The sequence below is a fragment of the Cetorhinus maximus genome, chromosome 5, assembly GCF_964194155.1.
Source record: "Cetorhinus maximus chromosome 5, sCetMax3.hap1.1, whole genome shotgun sequence".
NCBI classification, from domain to species: Eukaryota; Metazoa; Chordata; class Chondrichthyes; order Lamniformes; family Cetorhinidae; genus Cetorhinus; species Cetorhinus maximus.
This window is the reverse complement of record NC_135883.1, coordinates 30,804,240-30,832,193: the sequence shown is the minus strand read 5'-3', so window position 1 is coordinate 30,832,193 and position 27,954 is coordinate 30,804,240. Positions and strand designations below refer to the sequence as shown.

The 27,954-nt window shown below is 41.9% G+C and overlaps 1 protein-coding gene across 5 annotated transcripts in view; it reads left to right on the top strand.

The window, feature by feature from the left end:
• Window positions 1-27,954, top strand: part of LOC144680553 (membrane-bound glycerophospholipid O-acyltransferase 2-like) — a 164,961-nt gene that overhangs the window by 58,797 nt on the left and 78,210 nt on the right. For all 5 annotated transcript variants that reach the window (XM_078541650.1, XM_078541653.1, XM_078541652.1 and 2 more), the window contains one exon: window positions 27,088-27,183. In XM_078541650.1, coding sequence (XP_078397776.1) covers window positions 27,088-27,183 — 96 coding nt within the window. The remainder of the gene's footprint in view (window positions 1-27,087; window positions 27,184-27,954) is intronic.

Sequence of the window (27,954 nt, the reverse complement as noted above, 5' to 3'; positions counted from 1 at the left end):
GAGATGTTTTTGTTTTGGGAGGTAGAGCTAACTTAGTTTAAAAGCATTCAGTAAACCCTGAAAGGCTATAAAACCCGTTTGCTTCATCAGATTGAAAAAGTAATTAACTGAAAGGTCGGTTTGAGGACAGCCCAAGGCAGGCTGCATCTCATAGTGATGGGTAGAGCTTAGGAAGGTTCTCTGATTGCAATTTATCTGGTTGCTGAGTGAGTTGCAATTTGGACCTCGTGTGGCTTGCAGCTCACTGAGAGAAGATAGCCAAAGGAAATGACAGTTAGATAGACCTGCACTGTAATCAGAGTAAAACACTAGCTTTACTAGCCATGTGGAATGTGGGTGAGGCCTAATCTCAGTTTGACTCTTAAGGAAACAGAAGCTCGAAGATTGCCTTGTTTGAAGTTAGTGGGAGAATTTACAGTGGGCCTCAGTGCCTAATTGCAAGAGAAAATAATCAGCTAAATTAGCCTGGAAGTATTGAAAAGTAACCGGAACAAGGGCCTGGAGCAACCACGGTCAAGAGATAAAGTTTAGCCTCTGAGAATAGCTAGAGATGAGGAAAATTCTCCAGAGGACAGTGGCACTCTTACAGGTGGTCCCTACAGAATTAAATAACTTTTAAGATTGATGTGTCTGAAAGAGAATTCTTGGGGAAGTAAACATAATAAAAGAAATAAGAACAGGAGTAGACCATTCGACCCCTCGAACCTGCTCCGCCATTCAATAAGACCATGGCTGATTGTTTCAATTTTCACATTCCCATCTAACCTCTAACTTTTGATTCCCTTGTCTAACAAGAACTATCTACCTCTGCCTTAAAAATATTCAATGACCTCCACCTCCTGCCTTCTGAGGCAGAGTGTTCCAAAGTCGCACCACTTCAAGAGAAAAAAATTCTTCTGTCCTAACAGGGTGACCCCTAACTTTAAACTGTGCCCCCTAGTCTGGACTCTCCCACAAGAGGGAACATCCTTTTGACGTCCACCTTGTCAAGGCCATTCAGGATCTTGTATGCTTCAATCAAATCACCCCTCACTCTTCTGAATTCCAGTGGAAACAAGCCCAGTCTACCCAACCTTTCCTCATAAGACAGTGCACTCATTCCAGGTATCAATCTAGTGAACCTCCTTTGGAACCACCTCCAATGCATTTACGTCCATCCTTAAATAAGGAGGCCAAAACTGCACACAGCAGTCGAGGTGCGGTCTCACCAATGCCCTCTATAACTGAAGTACAACATCCTTATTCTTATCAAAAACAGAATTACCTGGAAAAACTCAGCAGGTCTGGCAGCATCGGCGGAGAAGAAAAAAGTTGATGTTTCGAGTCCTCGTGACCCTTCAACAGAACAGAACTCTGTTCTGTTGAAGGGTCATGAGGACTCGAAACGTCAACTCTTTTCTTCTCCGCCGATGCTGCTAGACCTGCTGAGTTTTTCCAGGTAATTCTGTTTTTGTTTTGGATTTCCAGCATCTGCAGTTTTTTGTTTTTATTTTTGTTTTTATCCTTATTCTTATGTTCAATTCCTCTTGTAATAAAGGATAACATTCCATTAGTCGCCTTAATTACTTGCTATACCTGCATACTAACTTTGTGAGTCTTGTACTAAAACACCTAGATCCCTCGGCACCTCAGAATTACGCAGCATTCCCCATTTAAGTGGTACTCTGCTTTCTTTGTTCTTCCTGCCGAAGTGAACAACTTCACTCTTTGCCACATTAAACTCCATTTGCCAGATCTTTGCCCACTCATTCAACCTACTATATCCATCTGCAACCTCCTCATGTTCTCTTTACCACATACTTTCCTACCTATTTTTGTCATCTGCAAATTTTGCTACCTTGTCTTCACTCCCCTCATCTAAAGCATTGATGTAAATTGTAAAAAGTTGAGGCCCAAGTACAGAGCCCTATGGGACGTCACTCGTCACGTCCTGCCAATCAGCAAAGACCCATTTTTGCATACTCTCTGCTTTCTGCCAGCCAGCCCAACTTTTATCCATGCTAATATGTTACCCACTACACCATGTGCTTTTATTTTCTATAATAATCTTTGTGGAACCTTATCAAATGCCTCTGGAAATCCAAGTACAGTGTGTCTACAGGCTCCCCTTCATCCACTGTGCATGTTACTCCTTCAAAAAAACTCCAATAAATCGGTTAAACATGATTTTCCTTTCACAAAACCATGTTGACTTTTCCCAATTGCCTTGAGCTCTTCTAAGTGCCCAGTTATAACCTCCTTAATGATCGATTCTAACAACTTCCCCATGATAGATGTCAAGCTATCTGGCTTTCTGTTTTCTGCATCCCTCCCTTGAATTTAGGGGTTATATTTGCTACTTTCCAATCTGATGGAACCTTTCCAGAATCTAGCAAATTTTGGAACATTTAAAACCAGCGCATCGACTACCTCAATAGCCACTTCTTTTACAACCTTAGGATGTAGTCCATCGGGACCCAGAGACTTCCCAGCCCGCATCTCCATCAATTTGCTCAGTACCGTTTCCCTAGTGATTTCAATTTCACCAAGTTCCTTTCTCCCGTTCACCTCCTGATTCTCAGCTACTACTGGAATGTTTTTTTGTATCCTCTATAGTGAACACAGAAGCAAAATATTTGTTCATTTCTTCCACCGTTTCCTAATTATCTACTATTAGCTCCCCACTGTCACTCTCTAGAGGACCAACACTCACTTTACTTAGTCTTTTCCTTTTTAAGTACCTGTAGAAACTCTTGCTATCTGTTTTTATGTTTCTAGCTAGCTTCCTCTCAACCTCTAATTTCTTTCTCCTGATTAACCTTTCAGTCATTCTCTGCTGTTCTTTATATTCTGTCCAATCATCTGTCCTGCCACTCATCTTTCTGGAGTTGTATGCTTTTTCCTTAAATTTGATGCTTTCCTTAACATATCTAGTTAACCACGGATGGTAGGTCCTCCCCTTTGAATTTTTCTTTATAGTAGGAATGTACTTATTCTGAATACACTGAAATATCCCCTTCAATGTCTGCCGCTGCTTTATAGATCTATCCTGTAGCCTTGTTCACTTCAGCTAGCTCAGCTTTCATCCCCACATAGTTGCCCTTATTTAAGTTAAGATACTAGTCTTAGACCCACTCTTCTCTCTTTCAAACTGAATGTAAAATTCAGTCATATTGTGATCACTGCTACCTAGGGGTGCCTTTACTCTGAGGTCATAAATTAATCCTGTGATGTTGCACAGTACCAAATCTAATATAACCCGCATACCATATGTGGGTATAAGCTATGGTTTTAACTTAATTATGTTTGCTTTGTTTAATTTGTTCCATATACAATAAAGTTCATTGTTTTTTTTGAAAAAGTGAAACCTTGTGCATAGTTCTATTGATTAAAACAAGATGTTCGAGCAAATGTTATCGGTCCCTAACCGGATTGTAACAACTTGATTACTTAGGCTATATATGGATTTTTTGATGTAAGCCACACTGCAATTCAGCCTTTGAACTGTGAACATGTTTCTTGAGCTAAATATCATTGTTACTATAATTACGTGTGCGATGCCAGTCACCACCCTCAGATACAGCTTGATTGGCACTCCCTCCAACACTGATGAACCGTGGCAGCAGTGCGTAGCACCTACAAGATGCACTGCAGAAACTCACTAAGGCCCCTTAGAAAGCACCTTCCTAACCCACCACCTGGAAGCTCCCCTCCAAGCCACTCGCTGTCCTTACTTGAAAATATATTGCTGTTCCTTCACTGTCGCTGGGTCAAAATTCTGAAACTCCATCCCTAACAGCACTGTGGGTGTGCCTACACCATCGGGACTGCAGCAGTTCAAGAAGGTAGCTCATCACCACCTTCTCAAGGGCAATTAGGGATGGGTAATAAATTCTGACCTAGCCAGTGAAGCCCACATCCTGTAAAATGAATTAAAGTAACAAAGATTGCTTTGAATAGCAGTGCCAAGTGCTGGGAAAGAAAAAGTAAAACTTAACTTTTAGACAAGGTGTTTTCATCTCAGATAAATGCCTTTGATAGTGAAACAGAGACCCCTTTCTAAATTGATGGGCTTGTATTTGCTCACTTGAAGGAAGGGAGTGAAAGATTCACCAACTGCTTTTGCACATTCATGGATGGTTATTGGCAGAGACATTAAATGAAGATTTAATTAGCTAAAATTGGTATATGACTTGACAGCGGAGTACTTTTTAGGGGTTGAGGGAGGTGAAATGCTAGGTTGTATTCTGAGATTTGCCAGTACTGCCACCCTATTTTGACTAATACATTGGTTCTAGGGGTGGGGTGATAAGTGCAAAACCTAATGAGGTATTTGCCTTCACCCCTCCAGAAACAAATGTAAGACTACGTATTGATTAGAAAAAATGAGATGTAGTTCCGCATAAGTTTTTGTGGATGGAAGCACCTTTTGCTGTATTGAGATGTATAAAACCAAGTCATAGGTGTAGTGGTATATTATTGTCTCAACTGGGGCAGCAGTCAGGACTGTCCTCAGCACCCTTGGAATAGGGATGGGCACATACCACCCTTTTACTTCTGAGTGCTGTCCATTGACTGTTATTACCCCTGCCTCTGAAGGTGGACAGAGGTAATGTTTTTGCCCCATTTAGTCATTTGTCTGTTAATATTTCTTCAAAACTAATGGGCAAATTTCAGTGAAACGGTACACAGGGCATGGCCCAAGGAAGAACTGATTAGTTTTTGGCGACAATTCGGAAACTTTTTCCTGCTGTGACCCCATTTTAATGGAGGTGATGGCGTAGTGGTATTGTCGCTGGACCAGTAATGCAGAGACCCAGGGTAATGCTCCGGGGCCCTAGGTTTGAATTCCGCCATGGCAAATGGTGGAATTTGAATTCAATAAAAATCTGGAATTAAAAGTTTAATGATGACTATGAAACCATTGTCGATTGTTCTAAAAATGCATCTAGTTCACGAATATCCTTTAGGGAAGGAAATCTGCTGACCTTGCCTGGTCTTACCTACATGTGACTCCAGACCCACAGTAATGTGGTTGATTCTTAAATGCCCTCTGAAATGGCCTAGTAAGCCACTCAGTTGTATCAAACCTCTATAAAGCCTCAAAAAGGAATGAAACCAGGTGGACCACCCAGCATCGACCTAAACAACAATGGCAAACTCAGCCCTGTCAACCCTGCAAAGTCCTCCTTACTCACATCTGAGAGCTAGTGCCAAAATTGGGAGAGCTGTTTCACAGACTAGTCAACAACAGCTTGACATAGTCATCCTCACGGAATCATATTTTGCAGGTAATGTCCCTGACACCACAGTCTATATCCCTGGGCATGTCCTGTCCCACCGGCAGTACAGACCTAGCAGAGGTGGCGGCACAATGGTATACAGTCGGGAGGGAGATTCCCTGGCAGTCCTCAGCATCAATGCCAGACCCCATGAAGTCTCATGGCATCAGGTCAAACATGGGCAAGGAAACCACCTGTTGATTACCACATACCGCCTTCCTGCTGCTTTTGAATCCGCGCTCCTCCGTGTTGAACACCACTTGGAGGAAGCACTGAGGGTGGCAAGGGCGCAGAATGTATTCTGGGTGGGGGACTTCAAAGTCCATCACCAAGAGTGGCTCGGTAGCACCACTACTGACCGAGCTGGCCAAGTCCTAAAGGCCATAGCTGCTAGACTGGGTCTGTGGCAGGTGGTGAGGGAAAAACGTACTTACCTCATCCTCAGGACCTGCCTGCTGCAGATGCATCTGTCCATGACACTGTCAGTCGGAGTGACCACCGCATATTCGTTGTGGAGATGAAGTCCCGCCTTCACATTGAGGATACCCTTCATGTTGTCTGGCGCTACCACCATGCTAAATGAGAGATTTCAAACAGATCACCTCAAGACTGGGCATCCATAAGGCACTGTGAACCATCATCAGCAGCAGAATTATACTCGAACACAATCTGTAACCTCAAGGCATGGCATATCCCCCACCCTACCATCGCCATTGAGCCAGGGAATCAACCCTGGTTCAATGAAGTGTGAAGGCGGGCATGCCAGGAGCAGCACCAGGCATACCTAAAAATGTGTCAGTCTGGTGAAGCTATAACACAGGACTAGCGTGCCAAACAGCATAAGCAGCAAGTGACAGTGCAAAGCGATCCTACAACCAGTGGATCAGATCTGAGCTCACCAGTCCTGCCACATCCAGTCGTGAATGGTGGTGGACAATTAAACAACTCACTGGAGGAGGAGGCTCCACAAATATCCCCATCCCCCATGGTGAGGGAGCCCAGCACATACAGTGCAAAAGATAAGGCTGAAGCATTTGCTACAATCTTCAACCAGAAGTGCTGAGTGGATGATCCATCTCAGCCTCCTCCAGAGGTCCCCAGTATCACAGATGGCAGTCTTCAGCCAATTCAATTCACCCCACGTGATATCAAGAAGCAGTTGAAGGCACTGCATCGTGCAAAGACTGTGGGCCCTGACAATATTCCAGCAATAGTACTGAAGACTTGTGCTCCAGAACTTGCCAAGCCATTAGCCAAGCTGTTCCAGTACAGCTACAACACTGGCATCTACTTGGCTATGTGGAAAATTGCCCAAGTATGTCCTGTACACAAAAAGCAGAACTAATCCAACCTGGCCAATTACCGCCCCATCAGTCTACACTCGATCATCAGTGAAGTAATGGAAGGGGTCATCATCGGCACTATCAAGTGTCTTTTGCTTAGCAATTACCTGCTCACTGACATCCAGTTTGGGTTCCGCCAGGGCCACTCAGCTCTTGACGTCATCACGGCCTTGGTTCAAACATGGACAAAAGAGCTGAACACTCAAGGTGAGATGAGAGTGACTGCCCTTCAAGGCCACATTTGACTCAGTGCGGCATCAAGGAGCCCTAGCAAAACTAGAATCAATGGGAATCGGGGGAAAACTCTCCACTGGTTGGGGTCATACCTAGTACAAAGGAAGATGGCTCTGGTTGTTGGAGGTCAGTCATCTCAGTTCCAGGACATCACTGCAGAAGTTCCTCAGGGTAGTGTCCTTGGCCCAACCATCTTCAGCTGCTTCATCAATGACCTTCCTTCCATCATAAGGTCAGAAGTGAGGATGTTCTCTGATGACTGCACAATGTTCATCACCATTCCTGACTCCTCAGATATTGAAGCATTCCATGTCCAATTGCAGCATGACCTGGACAATATCCAGGCTTGGGCTGACAAGTGGCAAGCAACATTTGTGTCACACAAGTGCCAGGCAATGACCATCTCCAACAAGAGAGAGTCAAATCATCACCCCTGATGTTCAGTGGCATTACCATCTCTGAATCCCCCATGATCAACATCCTGGGGATTACCATTGACCAGAAACTAAACTGGACTAGCCATATAAATACTGTGGCTACAAGAGCAGATCAGAGGCTAAGAATCCTGTGACAAGTAACTCACCACCTGACACCCCAAAGTCTGTCCACAAGGCACAAGTCAAGAGTGTGATTGAATACTCCCCACTTTCCTGGATGAGTGAAGCTGCCACAACATTCAAGAAGCTTGACACCATCCAGGACAAAGCAGCCCGCTTGATTAGCACCACACCCACAAACATTCACTCCCTCTTCCACCACCACCACCACACAGTAGCAGCAGTGTGTACCATCTACAAGATGCACTGCAGGAATTCACCAAAGCTCCTTAGACAGCACCTTCCAAATCCATGACCACTACCATCTAGAAGGACAAGGACAGCAGATAGATGGGAACGTCACCACCTGGAAGTTCCCCTACAAGTCGCTCACCACCCTGACTTGGAAATATAATGCCATTTCTTCACTGCTGGGTCAAAATCCTGGAACCCTTCAGAATAGCACTGTGGGTGTACCTACACCACATGGACTGCAGTGGTTCAAGAAGGCAGCTCACCACCACCTTCTCAAGGGTAACTAGGGATGGGCAATAAATGCTGGCCCAGCCAGCAAAGCCCACATCCCCATGAATGAATGAGAAAAAAAAAACCCAAAGTGAAAAGTTTGGCGGGAGGAAAGAATTGTTGGTTGGGGGCGTGGATTCAACGACCTGGGTTACAGATGCACAGAAAAACTGGGCACATACCATTTTGGCTTTGTTGCTGTCAGCAATCAGGCTTCGGAGCTCATTAAATTGTGCCATACCCACCACTAAAAAAGTTGGGCACATTTAAAGGGGCCACACAGGCGATCCCAGGACCGTCAAACCTTACACTGTCCACAGCTTACTGTAGAGATCTTGACCCAAATTGTTCGTTCCATGATCCCATTGAGGTTCACAATCCACAGTTTAGGATACCCTGTTCTTGTGTAATTTGTCTTTTAATTTTGATGTATGTTGAATAAATGCACATTTGCTACTCTTTTTCTTTTGGTAACATTTCTAATTTCATGCTTTACATTGATAATTGTTTAGCTCCAATTCAAATTCCATTAGCTTACAATAGTAACTTTTTCCTATTGTTCCTTTTTGAAAGTCCGAACACCTTGATGGGGTAGTGTTCCACTGACTGGTTATGGCAGCTCTCTATTGCCTCATTTTTGATCCTTGAAGTAAGTGGTTCATGGGTTTAATGGAAAAAAAGCAAATGCTTGAAGTACTCAGCAGATCTGGCAGCATCAGTGGCAAGAGAAACAAAGTTAATGTTCCAAGTCTATGACATTTCATTAGACTGGTTCAGGTTATTTGATTGTGAAGGCACAGTCATTGACTTCTACTTCTATGCCGTTTCCAGCATGGAGTCATAGAGGTCTACAGCATAGAAAAAGGCCCTTTGGCCCATCGAGTCTGTGCCAGTCAAACAAGTACCTAACTATTCTAATACCATTTTCTAGCACTAGGCCCATAACCTTGTATACCATGGCATCGCACATCTAAATACTTCTTAAATGTTATGAGGGTTTCTGCCTCTACCACCCTTTCCGGCAGTGAGTTCCAGATTCCCACCACCCTCTGGGTGAAAAAATTCTCCCTCACATCCCCTCTAAACCTCTTGCCCCTTACCTTAAATCTCTGCCTCCTGGTTATTGGTCCCTCCACCAAGGGGAAAAGTTCCGTCCTGTCTACTCTTTCTATGCCCCTCATAATTTTATACACTTCAATCGTGTCCCCCTTCAATCTCCTCTGCTGCAGGGAAAATAACCTGTCTACCCCATCTCTCCTCATAACTAAAACTCTCCAGCCCAGGCAACATCCCGGTAAATCTCCTCTGCACTCTCTAGCGCAATCACATCCTTCCTATAATGCAGATTCCAGAACTGCATACAATACTCTAGCTTGGCCTAACCAGCGTTTTATACAGTTCCAGCATTATCTCCCTGCTCTTATATTCTATGCCTCAGCTAATAAAGGCAAGTATCCCATATGCCTTCTTAACCACCTTATCTACCTGTCCTGCTACCTTAAGGGACCGGTGGACATGCACACCAAGGTCCCTCTGATCCTCGGTACTTCCCAGGGCCCTACCATTCATCGTGTATTCCCATACCTTGTTTGTTCTGCCTGAGTGCATCACCTCACACTTATCCGGATTAAATTCCATTTGCCACTGATCAGCCCATCTGACCAGCTCAACTATATCCTCCTCTATTTACCACCCCACCAATTTTCGTGTCATCCGCGAACTTACTGATTAAACCCTCCTACGTTCAAGTCTAAATCATTTATACATACCACAAACAGCAAGGGACGCAACACCGACCCCTGTGAAATGCCACTGGACACAGACATCCAGTCACAAAAACACCCCTCGACCATCACCCTCTGCTTCCTGCCACTCAGCCAATTCTAAATCCAATTTGCCGAATTGCCTTGGATCTCATGGGCAAAGATCACTAAACAACAATCAGGTGTGGTACTTCGGCTTCATTTTTAAAACTTCCTCCTTAGCCTAGGGGTTTTGAGGCTATTTATAGCATCCCATCTGCTGGTCCTCTGTAAACCAGCTAATGTGATGATCCTGGGAACTCCTGGCCTTTGTGATTTTGTGCTAAAGTGTATGGTGCCTTCCAACACCACCGCCGTCCCCCAGCCATCAGGGAAACACAATAATGCTTTTAAAACTTGTCTTTTTTAAATCAGTGAACTCTTGTTGATATTGTATTCCTGTCTAAATCGGGGGGCGTATCAATCAACAAATTACATCATTGGAGGAACATGATTTAGACCTAACAGATCTAATTTGGATTAATTTCTAAAATAAAGTAAAATGGGCAAGAGTTACTAATTTTCTGAAAAACTGGAGTGTATTTATTATAGTAGCTTATAAAGCTATTGGCAAGTGGAAAATGTTATCAAGACTGGGCTGAGTTTGGCTGCAATGCCAAAGGTGTAGAGAGTGTGCATTTTATACCTCCATGAAGTACTAATATTCTTCTTAGTAAATCCTATTAGATCATACAGACATTGAATATCCACCCCCTCCTCCCACCGCACACAGACAAACAGTAAACCAAAATTAAGCAGAGGGGGGGGAAAAGGAAAAAATTGCATTGTGGAGATAGTCAGCACACACACATTGATTAAGGGAAGGTACATGCTTTCTTGTAAACATTGTTACCGGAGTATGTATGTGATGGGTTGGGGTGGGGGGGGTGGTGGTTATGGTAAGTAAAATAAAGCTTTTCATTTCGATCAATGGGATTTTTTTCAGTTTTTCCCAAAACATCAGGACTATTTTATAGTCTGATGTAAATAACTGAAAATCATTTCTCCCTCATTTTCTCTGTATTTGTGCTCTTTCTTGCAGCATTGTTTTCATTTTCCTTTTTCCATTTTTAACCATATATATTAAAAGAAATGGGAGGTTGCAGTTCCCTCTCATAAAATTAACCCACTCTACTTAGTTTCCCCTTTTGCAATTCCTCTGCACCCCTCCACTCACCCAGGGTTTGTAAAGACTTTGTTTTGTCAGATTGGTTTCCTAGATTTCAATGAGTACAACTTCCCAATACCCTTGATTGGAAAGACTATAAAGATGAAACTTATTCATTCTTTCAATCTTGGTGCACCTTCTCATAACTGGTCCAGTTTTTCAAACCATGAATATCACCTTGCTGATGCAACAAGGACACAAATTTGGGGTGAGAGGGCGAGACTTTCTGTAGACTCTTTTCCCATCCACTTCTCATTGATTAATGAGAAGCTGACAGTCACAGCTGAGGTGAACTTATAGGCACCTACAGTATTGTGCTTTTTGTTTAGCTAGAGATAACCACAGATTTGTAGAAAGTACATTGGGCTGAATTTTTTGCCTGTTGGGTGAGCGGGCCCGACTAAATCTCCGGTGGGCGGGGAGCCAATCCCCACCGGAAAAGTGGGCCCTGCTGCCATTTTAAGTGGGCGGGCCAATTAAGGCCCGCCCAACGTGACGTCTGCTGGGAAGCACTATGTGCTTCCTGTGGTGGGGGGGGGGTGGATTCCCCAAATGCGAGAGTGTGCTCTTTCACGCATGCGCACGATAGAGCGCAGGCAAAGTGCTGCCTCAGGGAGATCGCTGAAAGATTTTCAAACTTTAAAAATAGAAAAATCATTAACATGTCCCCCTCGTGTGACAATGTCACACGAGATGGGATATGTTAATAAATTTCACACAAACTTTTATAAACTTTTTAAAAACCGACATGAAACATCATTCTGCCGGTGGATGAGGTTTCATGTTTTTTCAGAAGCCCACCGGGGCTCCTGGCCTGCCCACCAACCTTAAGGTTGGACAGGCAGGTCTTTTAATTGTTTTAATTGGCCATTGACAGGTCGGCGGGCGGACAGCTGATTGCGCTGTGCCCCCGCCTTCCTGAAGATTTAAATGGGGCGGGGTGACATTTTGGATTCCCCCCAACATCATCCCGTGTCAGCGAGCGGGCCCGCCCCCTGCTCGCCAACGGAAAAATTCAGCCCATTGTGTCTGACAAATAATGGAAACACAGTAGATATGACATGGATTTTCATAAGTTGTTATTTAGGAGGCAGGTTAATGTTAAATTGAGACACATGAAGATACAGAATGTGACATCGTAGATAAGTTGGTCAAAAGATGGAAAACCATTGGGTAAATGGCTGGAAGGATTTAAGCAGTGGAGCCAAGTGTTATGGCCTTGCTGTGTCTATACAAATAATCTAGATTTGGGCATATGCAGCATTTAAAAATTTAAAGATGCCACAAAAATGGGGACTATGGGTAACTGAAGAAAAACAAGTAACTTCAAGACGATGTAGGTTAGCAAATTGTAGGTTAGCAAATTGTAAGGCATAGAATTTAATGTAGAAAGGAGTGGTGTATATTTTGGAAGAAGCCGATAGAAAATATTTCATAAATAATAACTTTTATAATTTAATGTAGAAAAAGTCCCAAGGTGCTTCATAGAAATGTAATCAAGGCAAAAATCAACGGAGACAAAGGAAAAGATATTGGGAGGGGTGACAAGTAGCTTAGTCAAAGAGCTAGGTTTTAGGTGAGGAAGGTGTCTAGGCAGCAAGGTTTCAGGAAATAATTCTAGAGTGTATGGCCTAGGCTTGGCACAAGAGAAGGGACTGAGGAATACACAAGCAGCCACATTTGCAGTGTTCTGAGGGTTGTAGGGCTGGATATGGGCTGCATAGATGAACACTTGGACGATAATTTAAACTTTGGCTAAATTAGGATTTAGAGAGGGTGCAGCAGAGATTTACTCCAATGGTATCAGGGATGAAATAATTGAGTTACGTGAAAGATTAGAGAAGCTGGGGCTGCTGTTCTTGGAACGGAGAAGATTAAAGAGAGATTTAATAAAGGTGTACAAATTGTGAAGTGTTTTGATAGAGTAAATAAATGTTTCCAGTGGCAGAAGATGAATATTTAAGAAAATTGCCAAAACAACCGCAGGTGACATGAAGGAAGAAAAGTTTACCAAATGAATTATGATGATCTAGAATGCAATGCCTGAAAGGCTAGTGGAAGCAGATTCAATATTAATTTTTAAAAGGAATCGGGATAAATATTTGAAAGGGTATAATTTGCAAGGCTATGTGGAAGGAAATGGGAGCGGGATTAATTGGTTAGCTCTTTCAAAGGTACAACTTGCTGAATGACCATCTTCTCTATCATTCTAAGGCATTGGGAAACCAGGTACAAGTGTACGTCATTGAGCAGAAGCAATGGATGATCAGGACTGATTGTGATTTGTTATATGGGCAGCAGAGTTTTTGGTTAGTTGCAGTTTATGAAGGGTGAAGGATAGGAAACTGGCTAGCGAGCACTGGAATAATCTAGTCTGGAACAACGAAAGACATGAGTGACAGCATCAGCAGTGAATAGGCTGAAGTAGGAGCGGGAGGAGGTAATTAATAGGTGAAATTAGGATTTTTTGTGATGGAAAGAGTATGGGTTGTAAATCTGAAGTGTCAGGGGATGCTGAGGTTGCAAATGGTCTACTTCAACCTAAGACAGTGGCTGTGGAAATGCTGGTAATGTAGAGGTCCTGCCAAAATTGACTGCAGGGCCTCATTTAATTTTTGCTAGTTTCCAGCCTGGGAACCAGCCAGATTTGAGGGGCTGGCCAGATACCCAGCAGGAAAGCATGTGCTGGTATGCAGAGAGGTGGGCCCCAGGTATTGTGGATGGAAGTTTGGAGTGTAGGGACAGGAGATCATAATGGAAGGTTGGGGTGGTGGGCAGAAGATCATGGATGGAAGGCCAGGGTGGCAAGTTGAGATAGCAAGTGGATTGCAAGTTGAGTTGGCGAGTGGCAGAGAGATGGTGACTGAAAGGTCAGGTGGGAGGGTAGAGAGATGATGGATGTAAGATTGGAGTTGGGGGGTGGGGTGAGGAAGAGATGGATGGAAGTTTGGGCGAGATGGGGTCATGCAGTTGGGAGAGGAAAGCTGATCATGGAAAGGGAAGCATGATTGCCTGAGGGATGGGGCATGCCTACTCCTCCTGGCCTACGAGTATTGCTGCCCTTGCATTCTAGATCCGGGCCTTCTCGTTTCCCTTAAACTGCTGGGTTTCCAAGCCCTGGGAAACCTGTGCTGGAGGTGTTAAATTTAAAGGTAAGTAAACGTCGATGCCAAATGATATTAACATGTCACAAGGATATTAATTGCTGTGATTACTGTGATGTGCCTGCCTGCACTAATTCATGTCTCCACTGGGACAGTAAGTTGCTCACAGGCATTCAAATGTTCTACCATTAAATTCAGAAGCGGACACACCAGATCGAATTCTGGCCATGGTTTAAAAACTATTTTAGCTTTTTTTTGTTCCTGGGATATGAGTGCCGCTAGCAAAGCCAGCATTTGTTGCAAATTCCTAATTGCCCTTGAGAAGGTACTGATGAGCTGTCGTCTTCAACCATGACAGCCCATCTGGTGTGGGTACACTTGCAGTAGTGTTAGGGAGGAAGTTCCAGGTTTTTGACCCAGTGACTCTACCTACACCTTATTGCAGGTTAAAATTCTGCCCAGTGTTCTACTTGATACCATTACAGTAGCTTTTCTTTTAAATAAGAGCGTGCTCTAGTGTTTTATTTTTTGGAGCCTACTGTTTGTAAGCATTTGCAATTCTTCACTTCCTTGTTACGTGTTCCCAATCTCTGCTAATTAGAGCCCAAGAATGTCCCTGAATGGAGACAATAAATTATGGAAGCATCAGCCTCATTTTCTCACTCCCTGCCCTGCATCATTGATTATTCTTGTATATTTGTTAGTTGCCTATTGAGTAGTTGCCAAAATATATAAACAGTCAAGTTGTATTTTTTTCCCTTTTTGTCTTGCTGTCTTTACTTTTCTGTTGATGTTCCCAATTTCCTGCAGCCCTTTTTGAGCCAGCTTACTGCATAGCCTCATAGTGCTCACTATTTCAAATATTTGCACCTAATGCATTCCAATACGGTGTCATGTGAATTTTTTTTCTCGTATTCACGAGTTCAAGTGTAGAGCTAACCATCAATTGCTGAACCAGGATTTTGGATCAGTTTCTAGCATTGGGAAGTCTATGACCATAGCACAATTTCTGTCATAAAAATAGAAAATGCTGGAAATACTCAGGCAAAGCAGCATCTACAGAGAGAAATAGAGTTAATATTTCAGGTCAGTCACTTTTTTTTACCAGAACTGGGAAAAGTTAGAAATGTAATAGGTTTTAAGCAGATGAAATGGGGGGGAATGGGTGTGTCCAGAGGAGGCATGAATGGCAGAATAATGAACAGTTGCCATTCAAAAGCAAAAATGAGCAAAACTTAAACATGCAAAGAGAAGGAAACAAAATGGGGGCAGAGGTGATGGTCTGAAATTGTTGAACCACAGAGTGCAGAAGAGGCCCTTCGGCCATCGAGTCTGCACCGACACGTGAGAAACACCTGACCTACCTACCTAATCCCATTTACCAGCACTTGGCCCATAACCTTGAATGTTATGACGTGCCAAGTGCCCATCCAGGTACTTTTTAAAGGATGTGAGGTAACCTGCCTCCACCACCCATCCAGGCAGTGCATTCCAGACCGTCACCACCCTCTGGGTAAAAAAATTTTTCCTCACATCCCCCCCAAAACCTCCGGCCCCTCACCTTGAACTTATGTCCCCTTGTGACTGACCCTTCAACTAAGGGGAACAGCTGCTCCCTGTCCATGCCCCTCATAATCTTGTACACCTCGATCAGGTCGCCCCCCAGTCTTCTATGTTCCAACGAAAACAACCCAAGTCTATCAAACCTCTCTTCATAACTTAAATGTTTCATCCCAGGCAACATCCTGTTGAATATCCTCTGCACCCCCTCCAGTGCAATCACATCCTCCCTATAATGTGGCAACCAGAACTGCACACAGTACTCCAGCTGTGGCCTCACCAAGGTTCTACAGAACTCCAACATGACTTCCCTACTTTTGTAATCTATGCCTTGATTGATAAAGGCAAGTGTCCCATATGCCTTTTTCACCACCCCACTAACGTGTGCCCCTCCACCTTCGGAGATTTATGGACACACACGCCAAGGTCCCTTTGTTCCTCAGAACTTCCTAGTGTCATGCCATTCATTGAATACTTCCTTGTCAAATTACTCCTTCCAAAGTGTATCACCTCACACTTTTCAGGGTTAAATTCCATCTGCCACTTATCTGCCTATTTGACCATCCTGTCTGTATCTTCCTGTAGCCCAAGACACTCAACCTCACTGTTAACCACCCGGCCAATCTTTGTGTCATCCGCAAACTTAATAATCCTACCCCCCACATAGTCATCTATGTCTCCATAGGAGGACGCATCGCAGGTTAGCACTAATTCCTTTGCCAGGTCGTAGTGCACTAACAAATTTGAAGAGAGCAAGAGCTGTTTTACTTCCATAAAGGCTTCTTCTTGGGGTGACTTCAAATCCAATGCTGTTTTTTCTTAGCAGTGAATGTAGAGGGGCTAGAACTAAATTTTGTAGAAATCGGCCATAATAATTTACCATCCCTAAAAATGATTTAAGTTCAGAGATGTTCTTAGGTGCAGGTGCCTCTCTGATTGCTTTACCCTTCTCTTCAACCAGGTGTAACCCTTGAGAATCTACCCGACAGCCCAAATAGATTACTTCCTTTGCTTGAAAAGTGGATTTTTCTTTTGAGCCTAGAAGGCTATAGAATGCTGAATTGAAAGGTGACTGTCTTCCTGGAGCTTGCATTGAGACTCATTAGAACGCTGCAGTAGGTTAAGGACAGAGAGGTCAGCTTGAGAGCAAGGTGGTGAATTAAAATGGCAGGCCACTGGAAACTGTTATCCTTACAGACTGAATGAAGGCATTCTGCAAAGTGGTCATCCAGTCTGCACTTGGTCACCCCAATGTAGAGCAGATTGTATTATGAGCAGAAAATACAGTGTACTAAATTGAAAGAAGTACACACCACTGTTTCACCTGCAAGGAGTGTTTGGGGCCTTGAATTGTGAGGAGAGAGAAGGTAAAAGGGCAGATGTTAACACCTGGCCTTACATGTGAAGGGGATAGGCTGTTGAGGGTGATTGAGGAGTGGACCAGGCTGTCGCGGAGCTAATGAATCAATCAGAATTCTGAAAAGGGAGGGGAAGATGTGTTTGGTGGTGGCATCATGCTGGAGCTGGTGGAAATGGCAGAGAATGACCTGTTGAATATAGAGGCTGATGGGGTGAAGTTGAGGACAAGGGAAAACCTTATTGTGGTTTTGGGAGGGAACTGCAGGAATTGAGCAGACATGGAGGGCCCTGTCAACCACGGTGGCAGGGGAATCCTCAGCTGAAGAAAATGGAAGGCATATCAGAAGCTTTGCTATGGAAGGTATCATCAGAGCAGATGCAACAAAATGGAGAAACTCAGGATGGAATGGAGTCTTTCCAGGATGCAGGGTGTTGAGGAAGAGTAGTTGAGGTAGCTGTGGGAGCTGGTGGGTTTATAATATTTTTGATGGCCTATCTCCAATTCCTGGAGCTTAATTTTCAGCAACTGCCAGAGTCAAATTTGTGAGCCACCAGTTCATCTCTGATACCTTAGCTACATTGTCATGTCAAATAATGTGAAATAATAATTAATTAATTCATTCATATATGATATGCCGAAAGGCAGGTTCCTGGTATATTGTGTGCTGAGCCTCTACTGTACAGAGAGACCTGGGCTCCAGGTACATGAATCACAAGAAGTTAGTATGCAGGCACAGCAAATGATTAGGAAAGCAAATTGAATGTTGGTGTTTATTGCAAGGGGAATAGAGTATAAAAGTAGGGAAGTTATGCTACAGTTGTACAGGGAGTTGGTGAGATTACATTTTATGACGTGGCAGGTGATGGGTGCCAGGCAGGCCAAATCCACAAAGGAAACTTGGCCACGCTATCATAATGGTTTTGCAATTTGTATTTATTACAAGAAGATTTGTGCATTGACTTCAGTAGCAATGAGTCCACTAACACCTTTGGAGATTTTAAAAACTAAAATAAAACATATATTAATAAAAAGAAACATTTCAAACACATACATAAGATTAGAGTTACTTAATATTATAACAAATCCCAGAATTCCTAATTAAACTGACTCCCAACTATACACCCCTACACACCCCTTTTAAACAGTCCAAAATAGATTTTAAATTTAAATAGCAAGCCAGCCAATTTACCACAGCACCCACTTGACAGTGGAGTTCCAAAGGCTTTTTTCCAATTTTAGTTACTGGACACAGCAGACTTCTGCATACATGGCTGGAGGCTTCCCTGAGGCTGTTTCACACACTCCATTTAGTTCTTATATGGCCCCACAACATCACCATCCATCCTTAATACACGTTTTTCTCTCATCTGTAAATTCTATTGTTCCATATGTCTTTGGAGCTTTACTTCTCCTATAATATAAAAATATTTCATGTTGCCAATATGGCCAGTACCTTTTGGGAAAAATAAACATAATTCCCTTGCCCTTTTTATCTTGTTAGTTGTAAACATCCTACCGTTTGTAGGGGTTCCACTTTTCCCTCAGAGACCCTCCCCACACAAGTTTGTGACACCAGATTCACAAGTGTATGGCTTGAACAGAATGACCAGCGAGACAAGTTTCTTATAATTCACAATTGCTTTATTGAATCACCCACAACCTCAGTACAAGACCCAAAATTTAAAACAACCTATTCACAGTACCCAGCACAGTCATCACGAATCGGTTAAAACTTACAAAAACACAGGCAAAACTCTGCATCCTGCCCTGAAATCTTAAGAAAAAAAAACCCTCAGACCAACATCACCAAGACATAGCTGAAACAAATCACAAGATACTGTCAAAAAAACACCAAGTTTTCACTCCAAACCTTCACAAAACCCTCAGACCAATATCACTTCGATTTGGCTGAAACTTAAAATCCCCAACACGTCTGGTCTGTCTGGTGTTGACTATAGGCCGGAGTCAAGGCGACCAGACTCTAGCCTTCTTCCAATTGCAGCCCAGATGCTCAGATCTGCTCTGCTTTTTATAATAATTTAACTCTGACATGTCAAAACATATTTCCTGTTGTCCCAATGTCCGTTTAGTCCACGCAAAGTCCAGACAAATGTCATTAGCTCCTGCTAGTTGAAACAATACGGGGTTTTCCATGGAAGATGTATCCAGACGAATATTATCAGTTCTCACTGTATGAGCAACTCTCCTGCTGTTTGAGGTGACACAGTAACAGCACCTGGCTCCAAAGTTAATTAGGGTTTAAATGACTCTATTCCAGTACTACTGCGTGTCAGTTGAGTAATTCCTTAAATGTATTGTATTTATGATATGTCCTTTGTACCATTGCATTGGGTAATCAGACTGCTTGATTGCATTAATCAGTGTCCAAACCCTTTTGATGAGTCACTGTTTTTACTAAATGCCCAGCCCTGTATTGCTGACTGCAGCTTATATTTTTTGAAATTTATAGTTCCAATCATGAGGTCAAAACATGTCTGTGGGTTTGAAATTATGTTCTATAAATTTCCCAGTTGGAGGGGATTTCCCCCCCCGCCCCCCACCCACCCACCCAGCAAATATCTCTTTAATACCTGAAATGAGACATTACTGCTAATGAATCTTTTGCCGTGATCGAGGTATTGCAAGTCCCAGTCTAACCTTACTTTTTTTTTACAGAATCTATACATTTAAATCCATCAACCCAAATCCCCCCTTTAAATAACCCTTCCAATTTCACCTGTTTTGCCTAATGTTTTAATTTACATAGTATAAGTAGATATAACACCATAACTAACTGTACAATTACTTAGTTGTGGGAACCCACAAGATGGGTTCAAATTCAAATCCAAGGGGGGCTTCGATATTGAGACCAATATCCCACCAAGGTTGGGGTAGTTATCTCCCTGACCTCGCGTCTCATTTTACTATTCTCCTTTTGGAGAGTATAATAATGTTTTTGTGAAAGCTCCACCTCTTTTATTAGTTTTGTTAAACACTTGGATAATGGCAGGATATCATACCCAAAATGAAATGTTACTGCTCGGCCACATGTCTTTTGTCAACCATGGGTGATTGCAATTGTTTCCTCCCCCTTAACTAACTAAGTTACATACATATTTATCTGAGCAGTTACCCATTTTAAACCATCCCTTCTCTTTCTTTGCAATTGCATATACTCATACAGATATCTGGCTTTCTTACATCTGTGTCTTCTCAAATCACACGGTAAATATAATACAATGATGAATTGCACAATAACAAAAAATGAGGAGCAATACAGACCCAGGGATGGATTTGAATATCAGTGCCAAAACCCACCCCTCGTATCACTGATCTCTCTGGGGTGAAAGAGCTTATCCATTGTAACTTGAATGTGATCTCTGAATAATATCAGCTTAGATTGATACCCCTTTTGGTATGACACTCCCGACCTGCAGATCACCTCACTCAATACCATTAAGACCATGCATGGCTCTCCCTTCATCTGTATCCATCTTATGGTTTCCCACTCAGGGGTTGCTCATCCATCTTGTGGGTTCCCACTCAAGGGTCTTGCAATTCCTGTGCTTTTCACATCTCAAAATTGTCCTAAATCCAATTAACAGTGTTGTTGGGCAGAGAGATTTCTTGTAATATTTAATTCACTTCTTTCTCAAAAGATACCCCTTTTTCATATCCGTAGAAATCACCTAGATGGTCTGTGTATGCCTTTTTGTTTTCCTAGAGTCCCTTTGAATTTCAGATAATTTTCCCTCAAAATGTTTAGAGTACCAATCCATATGAATTAAAACTAATTCATCAATTCCAATTTCTTGTGCCCAGACTTACTGATTTAGAAAAGTCTGACGCTCATTGGTCAATGTGTTTACATTAGTTTTCCAATATTCAGGCACTTTGTTTGGGAAATAACCAATGGCCTGAATGGGTTAAGGCCAAATTCCTCTAAGTTTTCCTTTGGTTATTAGTCCATGACTATTTTTTCGAAGCTACTGCAGATCTTGTTACTTGTAGTTTACTTGTAAGAAAAACAAAAAAGATCCATTTTGCATGGGGCAAAATGGGTTAATTTATCCAAACATATCTGACAATTGAGAAACTTAAAAATTTTGTAATGCCCAATACAAATAATTTTTTTTTTTAAAAGGAACTGTTTCTACGTTTTGAATTCTCATGATATCGTTTACACACTTGCTCAGATTTCTTAACATTCTCCTCACAGTATTTTAAATTGCCCTTCCAATTGTAAAAAATTCCAAGCTCTATTTTTTATATTTCCCTGACTTTTGGCAGTCTGAACTCAAGTTCCAGTTAGCAGTATCCAATCTCAAAATTTTCCCTTTTTCTAGGGACAAAATTCCCAAAACTTTGTAATCAACTTCTAACCCAAGAATCCAATTAGGATTAGCCATGATCTCTCCAAATATCCCAGATTCCAATCAACCCGACCAAACATTAAAACTACCTGGCTCCCTCGTGTGAATTTGTATCCAGATTAAAATTCCCACATGTTTGTCAAAATACCCTGGAATCACGATTCTGGCCAGTAATCGACTGCAGGTTCAAATATGGAAGATTTTACTTCACTATTTACATCTCCCTTTTAAGATAGATATCAGGTTCAGGAGAAATTTTAAAACATACTCATCCACGCAAAATCTTTATCTCTCACACATTCTGTCTCAATATTACAACTTTTGAAACATATTGAACAACCAACTGATTGAAAACATATGAAAACAGACTGCAAGGCGTTAGCAACTTTTAAGTGACACAGACACTGGCTTGCAGACGCACAGAGAAATCAAGGAGACAGGAAAGTGGAATCGAGGCCACAATCTGATCAGTCATGATCTTATTGAATGGTAGTGCAGGCTCGAGGGGCCAAATGGCCTATTCCTGTTCCTAATTCTTGTGTTCTTGTGAGCCAGATTGGTGCAATTTTAAAATGTTTGTTTAAATAAACTTTTGGAGTAAAATATGATCCTGATTTCCAAAATGATAGTCCTGTATTATCTGGTTTTGAAGCTCAGTGTGATTATTAAAATTACTGGACTTAAGTTATAACTTGAAACTAATAATGTGGTCTAACATTTTCATAACATTGTAAATGTATAGCTAAAAGTTAGTATGTTGACTTGGTATTTGATGATTGAGCCCTGACATTTTAATGATGTTATAATCTTAGTAGAGACCAGTAAGTATTTTTTAGAATCTGAAAATCCAGGTATTTACTAAAAGAATGAAGCCACAAGGTTCACTATTTAAAACAAAAGACAATCAAAGAACATGAATACTAATATCTGAAATAGTCAGTTAAGTTAAAGATATTAAAAGTACAATGAACACCCTTACTAAGGGTTGAGATTTCTTGGGCCTTCTGATTACTTTAAATTTCCTCAACGGTTATAGACTCCGGGCTCAATACTGGCATTGCTAATGTCTTGAGTATAACCACCTCAGATCAGAGCTCACCTAGTTCTAATATTCCTTAACTCTGGAGTATCCCCCTCCCACTCCCCAGAAATCAAACTCACTGTTGCAAGTCCTTCAGTTAACTCTGTTAGCCAGCACCCACAATTACAACTGAGCTCTGCATGGAAGAGATTTTTTCCTGAAGACCAGAGATCAGAGCCACACCCCCACAATCTACTCCCACCTATAACTAACTAACTTGTTGACCCTTTTTCTGTTATCTATCTCCCAGGCAACTTGGTCACATGATCAGTTACTGTAAGCCAGTTATATTATAAGAAATCTTTCAGAAACCTAGCTCTTAAAGGGACCATTACCAAAACATAAAACATAGGGCTGTAACTCCCTCAGAGTGGCAATCAGTGTCAGATTGCCCCTCCATGCCTACTTCACTACGCCTAATTTATTCTGTGCCAGTCTTGCCTGACCTACCAACTCAGGCCGGGTGAAATCCAGTCAGTACAGCTGTCTCCGAAGTCCAGTGACGCAGTCCAGCAGAGTCAAATTGAAGGAAGACACATGTCCCTTTTTTTGCGGTGCTAGCTGCCATAAACCAGGTAAGTTTTTAAAGGTCTGATTGAAATTGACAGGCCAGGGAGAAGGTAAGTGCCTAAGGTAAGTGGATAGGATTTGGGAGGGGGAGCTGGGCATTGGGGTGTGTTGGGGGGAGGCAGAGGTCCGGGGAGAGGGCTGGGGTGCTGAGGCGCAGGCCTGGGGAGGCGGCTGGGGTGCTGAGAACCGGACCCACTGGGTGCTGGGGCCGGGTGAGAAATCCCTTGCAGGCGGAGGGGGGAGGAATTCCATTGGGGCGGAGTGGGAATACTCAGGTGGGGGAATCCTTTTGGGGGATCGATCTGGGTCTTTACAGTAGTTACACTGAAGTTAGAAGAGGTTTTAATGCTGCTAACTTTTTCTGAGTATTGGTGTAACCCTGTCGGAACCATCCAAAGTTTGCATTTTAAATCTCATTTTCGGATGGTTGACAGCACAGGTAAATTGTCCAGAGGAAGTTTGCACCTCTTGGCATTTGCCATGCAAATGCTTACCTGTGAAGTTCCAAGGGGGGCTTCCCGGCACACCTTTGGTGTACCCCCCCCCCCCCCCCACAAAACCAACGCTGGGGAGCTCAGAAGTTAAGGCTCCTAGTTTTTTCCCCAAAAGTGCATGGACCATTGCAATGATATTGGCCTTGTTGTAAAATACACTTCACATGACCTGCATTTTGGGTTCTGCAATGCCAAGTGATTTTCGATATTACTGAGCATTTGGCTGTTTAAAGTATCTTAGCATTCATAAGCAATTTTCAGCTTTCTTAAATGTTTCTGTATGCCCTCTGCATGTGAGTGGGGTGGTTTATACCCTGTTTATACCATGTATTTATAGGGACAATATCCATTTGTTTCTAAAGAAATAGGCAATTAACTTTCTTTTGAAACATTTATTTCACCCTCAAGTTCTGCAGGAAAACCTTCAAAGATTTCTGGCTGCTTTGCCTGTTTAGCCCATGAACTGGTTTCCAATGTTTTTTTTTTGGACTGACTTTTTAATATCTTGTTTGAGTGTTCAGGATAACTAATACTGACAGCCTTTGGAGACATGCCAAAGTTTTATGTTGAAGCTTTTGGTATATGCCAGAGGATGTAAAATGATTTATCCAGGACTGGCTTCTTTCCTTCAGTTCTGTTTGGTAAATTCCTTGCATTGCTCATGATGTTTTATTGGTTGCTAGTCTCAAATATGCCAGAAGTGGCATACATTTCTAGTTAATATTCAAACCCTTGAATTGTAGCTCCATATCTTGGTACCCGACATATATTTTAATCTATTAGTTTTGATATTTGGATAATAGAACTTGGTTTGTTACAGAAAGCTATAGGGGTGAGGGAAGAAAAGTTGCAGTGTTTCTTATTCTGCTCCTTGTCTGTCATGTTGGCCCTTTTCTGATTTTCTTTTTCCCCATCTCTTCGTTTCCTTTCCAGTTATTTCTATATTTGTAGAGATTTAGGATAAGTGGATCCTAGATGAAGATGTAGTTTTTAATTGGGCAGCTTTTCCATTAATGGACAAGAAAAGTTATGAATATGTACTGCTATTTCCATTAGTTCAAAATAAATTGATTTGGCCAGCATTACGACTGCCTCTCCTAATAATGGCATAATTATTATTGGCTGTGGCACAAAGTCTCACTGAAAAGCTATATAATACTAATGAAATAAAAACACACATGCTGGAAAACACTGGGCCAAACAGTGTCTATGGAGAGAGAAACAGATTTATTGTTTCAGTTCAATGACTTCATGAACTGCAGTAATGGCTGATGTAATGTTGTTTATTTTCTAGTATTTTCATTTACTAGAAAGCCTTTAACTTAATTTTCAAGGCGCAGAAATGGCTTCTCCTTTGATAATGGATACTAAATAATGGTCTTTTGGCCTTACTAGAATGACTTGTCTTTGCTACTTCAGCGACATTTGTAGCATTAATAAGTTCTTGATGAGCAACTGAGATTTTTTTTTTATTTGTTCGTGGGATGTGGGTGTCGCTGGCTGGGTCAGCATTTATTGTCCATCCCTAATTGCCCTTCAGAGGGCATTTTTTTGAGTCAACCGCATTGCTATGGGTCTGGAATCACATGTAGGCCAGACCAGGACAGGACAACAGATTTCCTTCTCTAAAGTACATTCGTGAACCAGATGGGTTTTTATGACAATCGGCAATGGTTTCATTGATATTTATTGAATTCAAATTCCGCCATCTGCCTTGGTGGGATTCGAACCTAAATCCCCAGAACATTACCCTAAGTCTTTGGATTGCCATTCCAGTGACAATACTACTACGCCACCACCTCTCCCCAATCTGGCTATATATTTTTGTGAAGAATGCTAAAACAGCACTTCTTTATGATTTAAAACTGTCCTTGTGTGAATATTGTATGTATCTATTAGATACTCTCTTCCCTGTGCTGTCCACTGGTCATGGAAAGCCCAGAACACACTGGTTCTTTGTGAAGGCTGACGGTTCTGAGCTGAAAGCCTCAAAGTAGATCTGTACTTGGATTTCACACAGCAAAACCAGCTGGAGTAAACCAACCTAAATCAAGAATTGGTCTCAGTGTTTGGGGCAGTTCTTGCAAGACCCATCATCCTAAAATTAACATCAACATTTCTTAAATCAATCCTTGCACTCTCATTCAATAAAGGCGATTTCGTAGAATAATAGAATTTACAGCACATGCATAGTCCATATTGCTAGTATTCTCTCCTGTAACACAATTTCATTACCTGCTGCACCCCCTGATCTTTTTATATTTGTCCTCTTCAAATACTTGCATTCAGTAATGCCTGGGAGTTCTATGCCCCATTCCAGGAAGTTCCTGGCAATCCGAGAGAATTAGAAACCCTAATTCACCAACTCTCTTGGAAGTACCGATTCATGCTGCGATATAATTCCATGAGTGCTGATGCTGCTCTAATACTGTGTCCAAATGGCCATTATCATACATAGTTACAATAATGCACACAAATATTAATTGACTGCACTGGAGGCTTACGCAGACAGAATAATACTTTTCAACAGCAGTCACTGGATTTCATTCAAGAACAGACTTGCTAGTTAACAGTCTGCGTACTATAGTTGGCCTTGGGGGCAGTGGAGCCAACTGTAGCACCTCTGATTATGCACAATGGGAACCAAATGTAGGACTTTCTAGTTTTCATAGTTCAGGTTACAAACCATCTTTACCAGCGGGGACATTGGAGAGCCTCTGAATCCAAACTGATACTTTTCAGCTGTCCGGATATTGTTGTGAAGATGGTCTTGGCAAGCTGTGTTTAACCTGTCAAGTTTTAGTACTTTTAATTTTTTTGCTTCATGGAAAGAATTTTGGAGTTAATGTTTGTTGCTTTTTTACAGCAGTGAGTTTTCAGTGCCTTTTTACAAAAAAGACTGCAAGCATTGAAAACTTTTAAAACCAGCAGAGCAAGTTTCTGCAAAGTGAACACAGGCTACATCAAACTTGAGACAGTGAGGCTCTGTTGTCTGGCCTCATTCCAGGCTAATTAGCCAGGATGGCTGGAGAGAATCCCTGAGTTCCTTATGTAGATTCATATTGACAAATTATTATCTGCTTTTGCTATAGTACAAAAATCTTATTTACCTGCACATGAGATGTTAACTAATTTGTGCTTCCACTAATGTCTTTACAATGAAGGGGGAGAAAATATTAACACTGTGCAAACCTGCTTCTTCACTGAGTCTTCAGTATTCAATTAGATCAAATTTGCTTACCTGGAGAAATTGTTATAGTTTACCCCCAAGATGTTTTTCTTCTTGTCGATCCCCATTTAATCTGACTGAAGCTAGTGAAATACTAAATCATGGCAATGGCTACCATTTGAGATTTGAATTTGAGTCTTTAAGACAAGGGTTAAGACATTCTTAGTACCTAGCCTCTTCTATGTCACACTTCTGGTTTGGATTCCCTGGAGAATGAATTGGCTCAAGAGTTGGTATGAAAAACTAATTAGAAATCATGTTAAGAGTGTGATATGAGAATCACGTTAACCGATGTTCCTGGAACAATATTTGGAGATTACCTTTCTCTTGGAGAAATGGGTACGTTAGGAAACAAAGCTGAAACCTATAAAGCTAGTCATGTTGTAGGCAGATAACTTTCAATAATCAATATTGTGCATTCAGTGATAAATACTTATTTTTTTTTAGGTTTTGTTTTGTCATTGCTTTTGGATACCTCACTTTGTGCCAAGTTAGCAGAGTATACCTCTTTGATTATGGGCAGTATTCAGCTGACTTTACTGGGTAAGTGTATTGCTCTTATTTAATTTAATGTGGTTTCAGATAAAGTTTTAGGGAAAGGCAGTCACTACTAGAATTGTGATCTTTTGGAAGCCTGCCTATTATGGTAAACTTTTGATATAAAAATCTGCTTTCAAACTTCTGAATTCTAGAGCTATTGATATTGGACGTGAAATTTTCAATCACCAGTTTTATATTTATAAAGTTTAGTGCTGATAACTAATACCACAAGGTGCTGAATTCGGGCTGCCCAAATTCCTTTTAATGTTTCCAATAATCAGGATTGTCCAATAGAAATTGTTCACTAGTCACTGTAAGACTCCTAAATACTTTTACTTCAGTCTAACAGTACTTGGTGGAACAGAGAACTAGATTTCAGGGTAACTGTTTCCTTCCTTAAAATCAATAATGATTACAAACAAACATAAGCATACACACTTAACACCAGCGAGTGATCAGTTTGGTGATGATTAGTGGGTTCTTTCTGTGCAACCCATCAAGTTGTCCAATTCACTGTAGCAGCCGCAAGTGCCTTTGGACTGCTGCTTTTATACCTCAGAAGTTGGCCAGCCTCCCAATGTGTACGTGTCCAAGATCTAGTTAACAATTGTCTGTTGCCGGTATATCTCATCTATGGCCTGTGGGCCTTGACGGCATCTCTGCAAGGTGTTGCAGAAGCCCCTAGTTTTGCAAAGGCTTAAAGTTTTATGTCTTGCAGAATTTTTCTAAATCAGCTCCCTCATCTGGGATGCACATATCCCAACCATCATGGTG